Source organism: Mus pahari, chromosome 4 (assembly GCF_900095145.1).
Source record: "Mus pahari chromosome 4, PAHARI_EIJ_v1.1, whole genome shotgun sequence".
Classification (NCBI taxonomy): domain Eukaryota; kingdom Metazoa; phylum Chordata; class Mammalia; order Rodentia; family Muridae; genus Mus; species Mus pahari.
This window is the reverse complement of record NC_034593.1, coordinates 17,653,930-17,669,208: the sequence shown is the minus strand read 5'-3', so window position 1 is coordinate 17,669,208 and position 15,279 is coordinate 17,653,930. Positions and strand designations below refer to the sequence as shown.

The 15,279-nt window shown below is 40.6% G+C and overlaps 1 protein-coding gene across 1 annotated transcript in view; it reads right to left on the bottom strand.

Annotated features, from left to right (window-relative positions):
- Tbl1xr1 (transducin beta like 1 X-linked receptor 1) overlaps window positions 1-15,279 on the bottom strand; it is a 62,911-nt gene that overhangs the window by 31,982 nt on the left and 15,650 nt on the right. The window contains 2 exon segments of the mRNA XM_029537364.1: window positions 1,006-1,108; window positions 8,758-8,959. Coding sequence (XP_029393224.1) covers window positions 1,006-1,063 — 58 coding nt within the window. The 5' untranslated portion in view covers window positions 1,064-1,108; window positions 8,758-8,959.

Here is a 15,279-nt window from a genome sequence, read left to right as displayed (position 1 = left end):
GGGGTTTGAGCTATGGTGTCCACACACCCAATCCTTCCCATGTTGGGCAAAGTGTTACATAATAATTTGTAAACACTTTCACAGGCTGAACAAGGGAACAGTCACCAGGGCTACTGTTCTGTGACTTTATTAAACATCGTGTATTAAAAGACTTTATTAAACATCATGTATTAAGAGTCTGTTTGATCTGCTTTTTTTCCCCTCACAGTATAAACAAACTCCAAAGCTTCCCTTGCCTTGAGATCTCTCCTTGTCTCCCTGTGGTTGTCCCTCCTTTATCCCCCCTCCAGTCCCCCACTCTGCCTCCTGCTGTCTTTCTCCTCCTCCTCTTGGCTCTTTCTGATCACGTGTTATCTTCCCAGCTACTCAGAGAGAAAGAGTAGAATGTACATCTCTTGTCTGGTCCAGCAATGATTCACTTGCAGTCTTATTTCTATATCATGATTAGACCTTTTTATCTAGAAATCTGAGATGTTCAATATCTTAAGATTAATTGCAAACCACATTCAATGATCTATAATAATAACCATCTGAATACATCAATCAGAATTCCGATCAAAATATATTTAATAAATATATTGGGATTAATACCTCTGAAAATATTCTGAAAAATATTAATTGAGCTTTTACGATTCTTACCATAATAAGTAGGAGTAATAATTAACTGTATACATGCAATATACATCACTAAGCTGATGTTTCTGAGTCTTTACTAAACATATGCAACAACTTCACGTCGTAACACGTTCCTAATTAAAACTGACCTCTAGACATCAAAAGACAGACTGCTAGTTAGTTATATGTACTTGCCTGAGATGATCCCAACATATTTGAAAGAGTCAGAGAGTTAAACCATGCAGCAAACACAGCTTTAAAGTGGCAGTCCAGACATCAATAAACAGACAAAGCTCAACAGTTTGGACTGTTACAAATTTCAAATGCAAAAAAAATTATTTTGAGAATAGTGAAAGAATTTGCGGCCTATTACTTTATAGCAGTACTCACCTGACTCTTGCAAGTACCTATATACCAAGAAGTTGACCTCATCACTGCTTATACTCATCTTTATTCCCACTTAAACCATGAGGTCACAACACAGGACATAACCCTAAAAATAAAACAAAGTTCATTATTTTCTCAGTATAAGAATACTAAAACAAAATGTAAACAATGTTGTAAAAAAGAGCATTTAATTTTATTAAATGATGTAAAACAAAGGTTCTTATTGCTTTGCAGTATTAACATAGTTACTTCCATAGGTAGTAAGACGACATACACAAAACATAGCTAGTGCTATTTTTCTATAGGGTAACATCCTGTTGAAAAGGTAAAGATTCACAAAGGCCTTAATTAAGCATTGCATGTAATGCAAAACTCCCTTTAGTCTCCTTAACTTGGGGGGGGGGGGGGAGCAAGATTTAAGATTTCAGCATAACAGTTACTAGGAAAAGGCACAATCTTAATGTCCTGAGCAGGGAGGAGCCTCAGTCCTGCTCTCTCCATCTCAGAATCTCGTAACACAGAGGTCAAGTCTGTGCATGTATATACATAGGATCTGGATATGCATAAAGCCACAAGGGAGGAACAATCTTATAATGCTACATTCTCTCACTGATAGAATGATGTAAGGCAAGAGACACACTAAGACTTAAGTATATATTAGCATAAATCTATTTTCATAACTTAAGAAGAGGTCAGAAATGTTCTCTTAAAAGCCAGTAAATATTAAAGGTTCTGCCAGCCATACAGCCTGTCACAACTACTCAATGTTATCATGTGGTGTAAAGCAGTAAATACAAACAAAAGAGCATAACTAGAAACAACAGTACACTGCTGCACTTATGAACTCATACTTCACAGCAATTATTGTATGTTAAATATTAGTCCCCATCACATTTTTAAAAAAGAAAAACAAAATGAGAAAAAAATTCTTCCTTTTTCAGTATTATGTTTCTCACTTCAATATGAGGCTGACGTATGAGAAAACCATCCCTATGGGCAGGGCTATTACTCAGAAACACATACTCATCTCTGACGGCCACCAGAAGTGCGGGGCAGAGAGGGTGTGTGAGGTCAGGACTAGTAGGACTCACTGCTAATCCCGAACCCTGACCCAAGTTACCAGTCTACATAAGAAGTGGAGGCAATGACAACAGTTTACACACGATGCTCTCTAAAATGTTATCACATCTTCAAAGGCAGACAGAACATGTTATACACAGGTAATGTAATCCCTACTGAGCAAGGGCTTAGATACACATAGCACCTTCTACTAGCACACTCCTGAATGGGGGTGAGCGCTCAGCGCCAGGAGCAGCTGTCATCCATCTGTGGCCAGGCAACTCACTAGATCACATGAGGAGCTAGGCCAAGCTGACTGTGAAGCCAAGAGGTGCAGCACAGGTGCCTCTTTAACATGGTGGGTTTGTTATACCTTTTAATGCTACACCCAAAGTAGTATAACTAGGAACAACAGTACACTACTGCACTGTGTACTAGTGCATAGGAAGTGACCTACCTCACACATGACTGTGATGAAGACAGAGTCCTTCAAGGTCTTTAAGTTCAAATAAAACTTTTTGGGTTTTTTTTTTTTTTTTTGGGGGGGGGGGGTACCCTCCTAATAGATGCACTGCGGATACATGGACACAAAGGAGCCTTTGAAAGCACCAACCTTAACAGCCCCGTGGGCACAAAAGAGCCTCAGAAGACACTGACCCTAACCCCTGACCTTGGATGTCTGGCACCCAGGACCCTGAGAATAGGCCTTTTTGGCCACTCAGTCAGTGAGATTCGTTAGAGTACCTCTAGCTAATGCAAAATCATTATTGTTTGGTTTGGTTTGTTTTTGTTAAGCAGAAAGTATTAACAACCGCTTGAGCTTGTCTCAGTGACCCTGTTTCTACTTCCCAAGTCACTGGCTTGGCACAATAGGTACGTGCCATTAACTACATGTGGCTTTATCACTTCCAAGTCAGAAACTATGATATCATTCTTTGATACCTGTAAATTTAACAGGTGAATTCAGAGCTTAAATCTGTCCTTCAAAAATAGATTCCATCTTTGAACATTCCATACCCTTTAGAAATGACTGAAGAGGAGCAGATGAACATTAACACCTTATACTAAAAACATGCTACTTTCAGTTTCCCCTCTCAGTAAAAATAATTAAATCCTTACCAATGTTTACAGTAATACAATTTTGAATACATAAAGTACATTAAAGAAATGAGAGCTTTGAGACATTTTCATGTCTTCTGAAACATATTTTAAAAGGCAAAGCATTCTTATTAAAGACTAAATAATACCCTGCTTATGAAAACACATATGTAAAATGTAAAGAAAAAAATCTTAATGTGATTATATAATCTCAGGAAGAAACCCCCTGAATAAATATATGTTCCAAGTTGTTTGATTAACTAATGGAAAATAAATTTAAGACTAAGTTTAACAAAATCAAGTCAATTCCTTTTTAACTCTAGTTTTTTGATACAGAGTCTGTGTAGCTCTGGCTTGCTGTGAATTCAGATATCCACTTGCCTCTGAGTGCCAAGTCCTGGGATTAAGGTTTGACCCATCATGCCTGACCAAATCAATTAAATTCTTTAAGCAATAGCTACTAATGCACCTACTTTTGTGTGTGTCAACACTATGGTTTCTGTGCATACGATTTAAGGATGGCTGCTGGCAAACTCCCAGGTTGGAGACACAGCTCAATGATCAAAGCACTAGCCACAAAAGCAGGAGGGGCAGAGTCCAAATTCCAGCACCACACACACAAGCTGGAAATCACAGCATGAGTTTCTCACCCCAGGAATCCTAGCATGAGACAGAGAGCAGAGACAGGAGCATCTTGGGAGCTGGCAGAAAACCACAGCAGCAACCACTAGAACAGGTTAACCCGTGCTCAAAATGCAGGTACTGCAAGGATGGAGAAAACCATGCTGGGCCAAAGGATAAGAGCAAGACATTACAATGATGCTTATGAAAACATTTCCAGAATAAGGAGGTGTATAAGTAAGAAGAGCAAGCGTCTGAATCTGTACCATATGGTGCTGTAGCAAACAGGCAATCAACAGAGACCAAGTGTCCAGTGTAGTGTTTCAAAACAGAAGAAAACCATAAAATCATCACTGACCTAATGGACAACTAGTGCTGTTTAAGGTCAAGTGTAAAAGGCATAAGCTGCATTCAGTACTCAGGGGAAACGCAAGAGGGTGACAGCATTTCGAGGTTTTCTGCTTCAAAAAGAAAGAAGGCAAACAACAAAAAACAAAACAAAACAAAAACAAAACCAAAACAAAACAAAACACCCCAAGGAGGAACCAAGGCAAACACACAAAGCAAAGATCTATCACAACCACCTGAGGCCAAACAGGGTTTAGTCCTTTGTAGTGTCTTGCCAATGAAGCTATACAATCTCTATTTGCAATGAGGAGCAGGTATCTTGTGGAAAGATAAATCCTCTCCACTTCATAAAAAAACATGTTTCATTGTTAAGGTAAGCCCGGGTACTCAGAACTTCAAGTCAGGTATAATAAATAAACTTGTGTGCATGGCAAAACGTGATCAACTTTTAAAGCTCAATGTAGTATTGGGTCTAGAGGAAGCCTACAGAATTCTATGGCACTGTGGGAGCAAACTTTCTTTCACACAGTGTTACTACAATACTCCCTTTCTCACTTTTGCACACGTTTACCTGCAAAGATGCTCTTCCCACCTCACAGGTAGAACACCGTGTTATGAATTCTTCATCACTATGCACAACAACAAAACCAAATGAAAAGCTCCCCCTGAAGCCTTAGTTTTATCAGTGTCTTAGCACCAGTGTGTCCCTTAGTACCCCAGTTCACAGAGCACCAAGCTCACACAGGCCTTGGCTTCTTGGCTAACCTGGTTGCTCCCTTGTCAGTTTACACTTCAAACAACAGAATGGTTTCTCAGTTGACATCTCATAGATATTTCTTACAAATGAACAAGGCAAAACTTTCACTTCTAAGGAAATACTAAAAATTTGTTGGCAAACATTAAATTTAAGTTTTTAAATAAAAAAAAAAATCTTATGACTTTTAGAAACACTGTTGTAAGTTGCTAATGCCCCAGCACCTAGTGTTAATAAGGAAAATGGTGAATTAATTAATGGTTCTGATATTGTAATATTGTATATCACAAGCTTGTAAAAGGGTTTTTTTTTTAAGATTTATTTATTCATTTTATATATATGAGTACACTGTAGATGTTTACAGACACACCAGAAAAGGGCATCAGATCCCATTGCAGATGGTTGTGAGCCACCATGTGGTTAGCCAGCACAAAACTTACAAAATTACATAGGAATAGAGGGTGTGTTAAAAAGTTTGAGAAAGGGCTAGGAGTAGTGACAAACATCATTAATCCAGAACTTGAAAGGCAGAGGTGGGGGATCTATCTCTGTGACTCTGAGGTAAGTAAGACTGGTGTATATTTTAACAGCCATGCATATTTTAACAGGAAAGAATTACAAAAGGGTGCAGAGAGCAAATAGGGGAGGAGCTTGAGATGATGGCATGCTCTGGCATCTTCAGGCACACACCTATGCACATACACTTAATTAAAAATAACAACAACAACAACAACAACAACAACAAAAATATACAAAATTTTCACTGATCTAGTATCACAGTGAACCCTTAAAAAAAAAAAAAAAAAAAAACTGTTCATTTGCTGGTATTTTAGCCTGGTAATAAAGAAGACTATGAAATTTATTCCAAAAATAAATTCTGGTTTTAATTTGGAAACATTCCAGCTCTCCGCACAGTCAGGGCTCCCCATATGTTTCAACTGCAGCAGCACATCTTCAAACTTGAATTCAGAGCAGATGTGAATACCCAGCTGTGCAGCAAGCCAGAGATTAAAGGATTTGCAGAAACATAAAACAATGCAATGATCTAAATACTTTTCTTGGAAAACACTTTAATTTCATAAACACATGATTTGTGTTACTATGTTAAGCATGAAGTTATATTAAAATGTGAATTATAAATTTTTACACTTTTAGTGTCTGATGCAGTAAATACCAATACTACATACCACACATTATGAAGAAGAAGAAGAAGAAGAAGAAGAAGAAGAAGAAGAAGAAGAAGAAGAAGAAGAAGAAGAAGAAGAACAACAACAACAACAACAACAACAACAACAACAACAACAACAACAACAACAACAACAAAACTCTTTAATGAAGTCAGGTTGTCACAGGACTGTGAATGCCTGAGGACAGCTGGGTATAAAACCCCAATCCTTCTTAGTGATACCAGTTATCATCATTTCTCTGTCACAGTCAGTTTCCTGACAAGAAGGGAAACTGTCTCATTAGGCCACGATTGTTCAGAATTTTAACTTGGCCTAAATCTTCCATTTATGCTTACATGGGAATATGTATTAGCTATCTCCCTCAAAACATACTTAAGAGGATAGGTACTAATGTAAAACAGTCATAAATAGCAGTACACAAAAGATCTAGTTTTTATTAAACATACTGCATCTAACTCTGAATCATTAAATTAAGAAAATACACTTAGAAAAGGCCACACCTCTGTATATGGCATTCTCTACAGATGCCCATGTGATTTAGCAATTACACTGAAAATGGCTGTCTTAAGTCATCAAGTATCTCACAAAGACTTTACTGAGTTCTGGATTATAAGCTTGTCATTGTTCTGTTCCAATAGAGACTCATTAACATTCAATATAAAGAGAGACCTGAAAGAGATGGCTGAGCACTTTTCTTGCTCTTACAGAGGACTGGGGTTCAGTTCCAAGCATCTACATGGCAATGTACAGCCATCCATAACTCCAGTCCCCTCATCTGAACTTCTTAGGTACCAAGTATGCACAGTGTACATATATACACATGCAGGCAAGACATTAATACTTTTTAAATGAAAACAAGGAAGTTTGAGGCCAGTTGTGGTAGTACACGCCCTTAATTCTAGCAATCAGGTGGCAGAGGCAGACCAGCTTGGTCTACATGAGTTCCAGGATAGTCAGGGCTGTGTAGAGACTTTGTCATGGATAGATTAGATTAGATTAGATTAGATTGGACTAGATAAATAGACAAACTGATTTATAAAAACTGTAAAATAAGAGCAAAGAAAAGAACAGAGAGGCAAATGAAAATGAAAATGTTCATGAAAATGTCTGTTAAAATTCCTTCTAGGCTCCACCTCACAGTTACCTGGCAACAGCTAGGAATGCCTGATTATACAAGGGACTATGTACCCCCTCCCCACTCTCTTACCCTCAGTCTCTCTTCTCCATTCCCCTCCCCCTCTTCTCTGTGTCCCTGGCCAGCCTCTTCTCTCTTCTCCCTGCCCCTTCCTGACTCTCCACTCCATCCTCAACTCCCCTCCCCGTGCCCTAAATAAACTCTATCCCATACTATATTGGCTGTATGACTGGTATCTCAGGGGGAAAGGATGCCTCAGAATGGGCCTGCAGAAGCAACCCTCCCACCACTGGATCATACCACAGGTCTGCCAACCAATGTTACTGAAACTATTAGTCTATATGCTAACAATAATAATAAGAGCATACATTGAGGAGGAGGAGGAGGACGAGGAGGAGGAGGACGAGGAGGAGGACAAGGAGGAGGACGAGGACGAGGAGGAGGACGAGGAGGAGGACGAGGAGGACGAGGAGGACGAGGAGGAGGAGGAAGAAGAAGAAGATGAGGAGGAGGAGGAAGAGGAGGAGGAGGAGGAGGAGGAGGAGGAGGAAGAAAGCAGCAACAGTAGCAGCCTCTTAAATAGGATAGAGGCCTTGTAGAAATTCTAGGCTGCATCCCATTCCGCCACAGCCCCTACACTCCGACAGGTGGGCTTGGGTGGAGAAGCACAGCTTCTCTGTTGCTGGGATCTAGTTACCAAGACTAAGACTAGTTCTCTGCAGTTGCAACTTGAAACTGAGCTCTCTCCCATTAGCTTAACTTCACAAAGAGATCTTGTTCAAGGCTACAAAGGACTATAGCTTTCTTTACCCTATATATGGCAACAAAGAAACAGAACCTGGGCACTGCAGAATCACATTTACCATGTACTGCACCTGGTAGTGGTACAGAAATAAAAATAAAGATACTGGCTGTAAAACAATTCTCAAAATCTTTCCAACCAGTTTAGCAGGTCATAAGTCGTGCAATCTCTATACCTGCCACTGCGCACTGGGAAAGAGTCAGCGAGGAGGTCAAGAAACCCAGGCCAAGGCGTCTAACAAGGTCAAAAGCAGAGTCTATACATGCACACTGCCAATGGTAACTACATCAAAACTGTGTATGGATTATAAAATACTCAACACAACATGGCAGGGCTCTCCCTCTCCCCAAATCCCTAGACAAGAGTAATTACCACCATAGCCTACTGGGAAGTCTCAGCGAAGACAGGACTGTAAGCTGAGCCCTCCTGCTCCGTCCAGCCTAAACTACCAACTTCCCAGTACTAAGAAAACTTGAGAACTGTGTCCTTTCTAGCAGCATTCTAAGAACAAAATACACAAACAGTAAGTGTGAGCACCTATAATTTACCCCAATAAAAACATATTTATATCTCCAAGAAACACGGCAATTTAGAAGAAGCAGCTTTTTTAGTACAAAGCACTCAAGTCTACATTCATTGGCAGCAGTTTCTAAGTGGCTAGAACCAAGCTCATAGAACTCAACTCAGTTCTAGTGACTGTAACAAAAAAACCCACGCACATGGCAGGCCTCTTGGGAGCCACCACACTCACGTTCTTTTCCTCAGTTCAGCACATCAGCTTGCTTCTCTGTGTAATCTGCATGTGGCCAGCATCTACTCTTCTCTAGGTGTCTGTCCAAAGCTTGCCAGTTTCATCAGAACTCTGTCCACACTGAAGTAAGCTTGCTCTGATGATTCAATGTGAGCTGATTGTAACTCACAAGACTCTGTTCCCAACAAGGTGCCATTCAGTGCTGGAGGAATGGGGTCGGGGGGAGATGGTGTTTCCAAATAAAAGGACTTTTTAGTAACACTTTTAAACTTTCAATGTCCATACTAATCAACTAATCAACAAGCTTACTAGATAGGGTTTAGTTCAGATTCCCAACACAGAAAGAACTAGCCCGGCGCCCTCACCTCGGCAGTTTGGCAAACATGGTTATGAAGGTGTTCTCCCCAGGGCAAATTAAGCCTCCGTCCCAGTAGCCACTAAGACATTCCACTATTACCTAGCAACATAAACTCGTGCCTACTGCTAATTAGAATTTCTTAAAAGACAAACAAGAAATTAGGTTAAATTTGTGTTAAAGGAGCATTTTCTTTTTTTTTTAAAAAAAATATTTATTTTATGTATATGAGTACACTGTAGTGTCTTCAGACACACCAGAAGAGGGCATCAGATCCCATTACAGATGGTTGTGAGCCACCATGTGGTTGCTGGGATTTGAACTCAGGACCTCTGGAAGAGCAGTCAGTGCTCTTAACCACTGAGCCATCTCTCCAGCCCCCAAAGGAGCATTTTCAATAAGATAAAAAACATTGAAGAGTTTTAATCTCATGGTACAGCACTGTCCTCTGTAAGGTACTTCTACCTGCAGAAGGGACAGCAGTAATGAACTAGACACCACAGGATACAGAAGGAAGAGCCTGTCGGATTATCCTGCACATCATCTATGTTCTCCTCCTGTGAGATCTTTCTTCTCCCTTCCCACCAATATTCCCTTTCTAGGGTCCGGGTTCTACCTATACAAGTGATATGGGGGGGGGGGGAGATAATGATGGGGAGAGAGGTTTAAGTGGCAAGAGGAATGGGGGGGAAAGGGCAGAGACAAGGATAGAGGCAAGAATAACACTAAAGGATATTAGAAAAGACCATATGGAAACCTACACGCATCACCTACTCAAGGACTCACACCACAGAACAACACATTGAGACTAAATTTCAGCATGAATTATGAAGAGATGCAGGTTCAGACTAGGAGTCAGACTCAGGACAAGCAGCTGGGGTGCATATTTTACATATCAAAGCAGACCTGGCCTCCAGATTCTCCCAGCATCCCTCAGTTCCTACCAGTTACAGGGCATGGCTGGCACCCCAGGCCCTCCACTCTGAACTTTCTAGCTTCCCCTCCCCAAGAAGCTCTTCCCTATACAGTCCAGACATTTGTGGTCTCTTCTCTCTCCCGACCTGTACACACTCTTTCTTTTTCCGGTGCCCTCTGTCTCTCTCCTCATTGCCTTTCCTTGGGACCAGTGAACCCATCCAAAAGCAGCTTCTCAGTAACCTTTTATCCTTTAGTTTGGGTTGGATTGGCTCATTTTATCTGTGGAGGACACTTAGAACAGACCGAAGCAGAGAGATTAGAGTAACACCTTACTAGTCAATGTCAGTTCCCATGAAAGGAATATAACCATAAGGTTTAGGCCGTGTTGGTATACTGTAAAAACAATACCTATGTTTAAAGAATACAAAATGAAGGAAATTAAGTCTCGATTCACTACTTTTCAGAAATGTCAGAAGTAGTATAACATGTTAAACAATATGCAGGCACACTGTCACTCAACTGCATCTTGGCCTTTTGGAGATAAGATCAAGGGAAAGGTTACTTAGCTCTGGGAATATTACAGTACAAATAAATCAATTTCTTGACTCTTACTGTAAATGGAAGGGGTTTGAACAATTTTAGCAACCTTGTAGATAACCATCCTAGCAATTGCAAATTCTGGTTTTCATCTTCAATACCTAACAAAAAGTAAAAAGTAAAAATCAATGAACACTCAGCCATGAAAACCAAGTAGTGGCCCTCATTTGAATCCTGGTTAAAAGCGACCGTCTACTTGGTCAGAAAGCTTTCTAAACCATCCAACACCATTTAAAAATGCTATTCTCCCTGTGATAATTGTTCAAATATCATACCTAATGACATGGGATACTTTCCTCTGTGTCCCAAAGTATTACTGTATTACTCTTCAAAGAAATAGTTGTAAATTAGGAAATCGATGTTTCCTTTTGCGAGCCTTTAACATGGAGCACAGTGACTTTAACCTCACCGTGCCATTTCACTTGCTGAGCAGGGAAGAATGCAGCCTCCAACCTTACACGGAGGAGTGCTTAAGAACACACTCATGCTTTAAGTCTTAATGCCACCTTAACTCACCTTCCAATACTTATCTCTTCCAGACAAACTGACGAATTAAAAGCATTCTAAAAGGCAGCCTGTGTTTATCCAATATAGCCTCACCTAGCTTACCTGGCTCTGGGTTCAACTGGACCTCTTAAAACCTACCTGCAACAAGTGGCTCAATGTGCCACAGGCACACACTCTGACAGTCCTTATGTTCAGGTACAGTGGTTCCCACAGGCACACACTCTGACAGTCCTTATGTTCAGGTGCAGTGGTTCCCACAGGCACACATTCTGACAGTCCTTATGTTCAGGTACAGTGGTTCTCAATCTTCTAATGCTGCAACCCTTTAAGACAATTCCTTGTGTTGTGGTGACTTCAGTCATAAAATTATTTCATTGCTGCTTCATAACTGTGATACTGCTATAGTTATGAATCATAAATATTTTTGGAGAGAGAGGTTTGCCAAAAGGGTCACGACTCATAGGTTGAGAACCACTGCTCCAGGGTATGATAATACAAAACAGTATTTGCATAAATTAATTTGCCTTTATCAAAATAAAGCACTGGCTGTACCTGTCCTTTATTTAGACCTCTTTCTAGGAAAACTGTCCTAACATATTTCTACATGTGTGGCTTCACACATTTTATCTCGATCTCAACTGTTAACTTGTATACAGACAGGTTAAGTTTTACAAATGAATGTAGACAGGCAATGAATGCCAAAACATTAATGTATTTATAAATAAGTAATGCAAAATCCTTTCAGCCCGTGTGAGGCAGTATTCATTGTTTAGCATCTTAGTAAACAGTAAACTAAAGGTTGGCCATTTCACTGTCACAAAAACAGAGGAAGGAGGAGCAAGCACAACTTGCTTGAATCCCAGCACTTGGGAAGTAGATATGGATGGGTATGGCAGTTCTAGACCAGGCCATCATCAGGGGAACAATAAAGGCACATTTACCCAAGGTGTTTCTACAACAGCTTGGCACTGTGGACTATATATGGTCCACTTTGATCTGCTACCCAATCCCCAACAAATGTGGGGCGGGTGCTGTCTCTGTCAGCACGCCTCTTCCCCTCACACTTAGGCCTCTGGGGCCCAGGCACTGGTCTGCCCCCAGCTCAACTGCAGGCCTGCGCAGCTCTCCAGGTTCTCTTGCCTTACTTAGGCCCCCACCTACACTCACATCTGTCACCTGATTCTGAGGCTCTAGAATGTTCTTTCCTGTTCGGTCAGGCATTGGCAGATGGCATGTAGGACCTCTCAGCCTCTATAACCCAATGAGCCTGGTCAAAACCACTCCATTATTTCAGGAACCAGAATCGAGTCATGCAGGATGAACCCAAGCCAACATAAAAGCCCAGCTCACTCAAGAACTAGAAACAGTCCTTCTGGGGCCTCAAAGACCACAGGACCCTGTAGGTCTGCCAAAGCAGAAAGCAGAAAAGCTACCCCAGACTGGCAAGGTTCTACCAAGGGGGTACATGAGCCAACTAGAGGCTGAGTGAGCATAACGTAGAGAAACAAAAAAATGCAACTTGCAACGTAAGTACGATCTCCTCCCTGTGCCCACAGGCTGTTTTGCTGCCAAGCATGCTGAATTTTTGGCTGATAATTCTTGGCTTTTGGTATTTCACTCACACAAACTGCTCTCTTATCTCTTCTCAGATCTTGGCCAAACTCTTTTATTTACTTTTAATTCAATTTATGAAGTTAAGTTCATGACCCTATCAATATTTCCTGTCGTAGCCACGGTGCTTAGTGCAGCTCGCTGCCTTACTCAAAGTTTTTCCTTAAGTAACAATTATCAAATTTAAGAAGCTAAGGGGCTGGGGACTTAGCTCAGTGGTAGAGCGCTTGCCTAGCAAGCTCAAGGCCCTAGGTTCAGTCCTCAGCTCTGGGGGGAAATAAATAATAATAAAAAAAATTTTAAAATTAAGAAGCTGTAGTGCCAAAAATAAAACCTTCAAAGTAACTAATAATGAAGATTTGTGGGCAACGTACAGTGTCACAGTGCAAGGAGATGGCTCTGAACCCGACCTAGTCTCTGTAGGTTGTACTACGGAACATTACACCCTCAGCTGGTGCCCAAAATATTTTTTAAAGACCTTAATTTGCCTATATAGTTTATTAAAATTGGAAAACAAGTTGAGAATTGTTAAGAAAGTTTAATTTGTTTAAAAGCTCACTCTTTGTGTGATGTTAGTTACTTCAATCAAGTAAGATCAGGAAGTAGCAGGACTGGTGGCACTTGAGAAGCACGGGCAGGTGGATCTCTTGGGAGTTCAAGCCAAGCCTGTTCTACATAGTGAGTTCCAGGACAATCATTGCTACATGTTGAGACCCTGTCTCAAAAATTAACAAACATCTAGCTGCACGGTGTGATGGAATCTCAGATTCAATCAAGAGGACTCTACCTAAGTCACAGTTTGTGTGGAAAATGAGGGTAATGAATTAAGATACAACACTTCTCCTTTCCCCATTCCACTATTAGAGTTACCCACATTAACCCAGGATCAATACTTCACCATGGTGGACAATAATCTCCATTTCCTTCACTGCTGATCTTTCTTTCCATTTATACACATGATCCTGGCTATGTGTACATAGAGAAAATACAGTATGTCCTGGGGTTCTTGGAATGAGAGAGCAGGAAAGCTCCTGTCATCCCACAGGGATCCTCCGAGTTGTTAGCTAAGGAGAAGCAGTCAAAGGCGGCGCTCTGGTTGTGGCAGTGTTTACCTGCAGGTAGTAGGCACCCTGTTAACACTTACTCCATAACCATGGCCTGAAAAGATTCTACACATGGTCATTCAGCATGACATGTCTGAGAGGTAGTGCTAAGAACTTATAACAGTCACGAACTCAGTTACTGAAGAAATGACTAGAAAGATTTTATTTTAATATGTGATAAATAATTATGCCTCTGACATTTCGGTGTTAACGATGCCATTTTCCTATGCACAATATTTTATTTTTCTGGCTAAATCTCTAAAATGGATTCTGGCTTTAATTTTGACAAGACTAAATTAAGAAATCTTCCCTCTCTCCTTTCATTACTTTGCTCCTCTTTTGAGCAGGTCTATAGGCAGAAGACCGGCAAGGTCCTGAAGGAGCTGCAGCCCTCATGGTTTTCCACCTTGTTTCCTGATTGTAACTGACTGCTTACATGAAAGCTACAGTCCAGCGTCCAACAAATTTAACTACGGTTGAAACTGAAGACAGCCATCTGCTATTCACAGTGCTCACACTGATGAACTCAAAACTCTACAGGCATGATAACTAACAAGCTCAACTGTATAGCAGGAATCTAGCACAATTCACCCAGGACATCTTCTAGCAGACATGGACATAATCAACCACTCAAAAAAATGAGATATTGTTAGCAGGTGACTGCTTACAAAGTGGCCTGAGTGGTGGGGCAGGAAACTATGGCCAGGGTATACCTTGTGAGGTATACGAGAGGAGAATGAAAGCATTGTAACCAGACCACTTATTTTAAACAATTAATTGATGCTAATCAAATTTGTTAAAAGAATAACATTAAAGCTTATTTTAATACAAATTACCGAAAGTGATTTAAAATAACTTGGCATACACACAATCACTTCTTAGTCATCAGAATACTTCACCTTGGCAATATATAGTATTCAAAGTAATATTAAGAATCACTAATAGAACTTTTCCACTTAAAAAAACAAAAGTAAAATAAAGTCATCATGATAGAAATGAAACAGTGATCCTGGGATAGAAATCTTTGAAACAATTATTAGGTCATTATTAGGGCTCCATCCATCAGAAGTCACTTCATCATTTTTTCCATTTGTCTTCCCACATAGACTTAAACATTAGGATATTGTCTGGAGTGTGTGTGTGTGTGTGTGTGTGTGTGTGTGTGTGTGTGTGTGTGTGTATACAGGCGTCAGTCCTCTCCTTACACCTTTGATATTGTTTGGAGTGTGTGTGTGTGTGTGTGTGTGTGTGTGTGTGTGTGTGTGTGTGTACAGGCGTCAGTCCTCTCCTTACACCTTTGATATTGTCTGGAGTATGTGTGTGTGTGTGTGCGCGTGTGTGTGAGTACAGGCGTCAGTCCTCTCCTTACACCTTTGATATTGTCTGGAGTATGTGTGTGTGTGCGCGTGTGTGAGTACAGGCGTCAGTCCT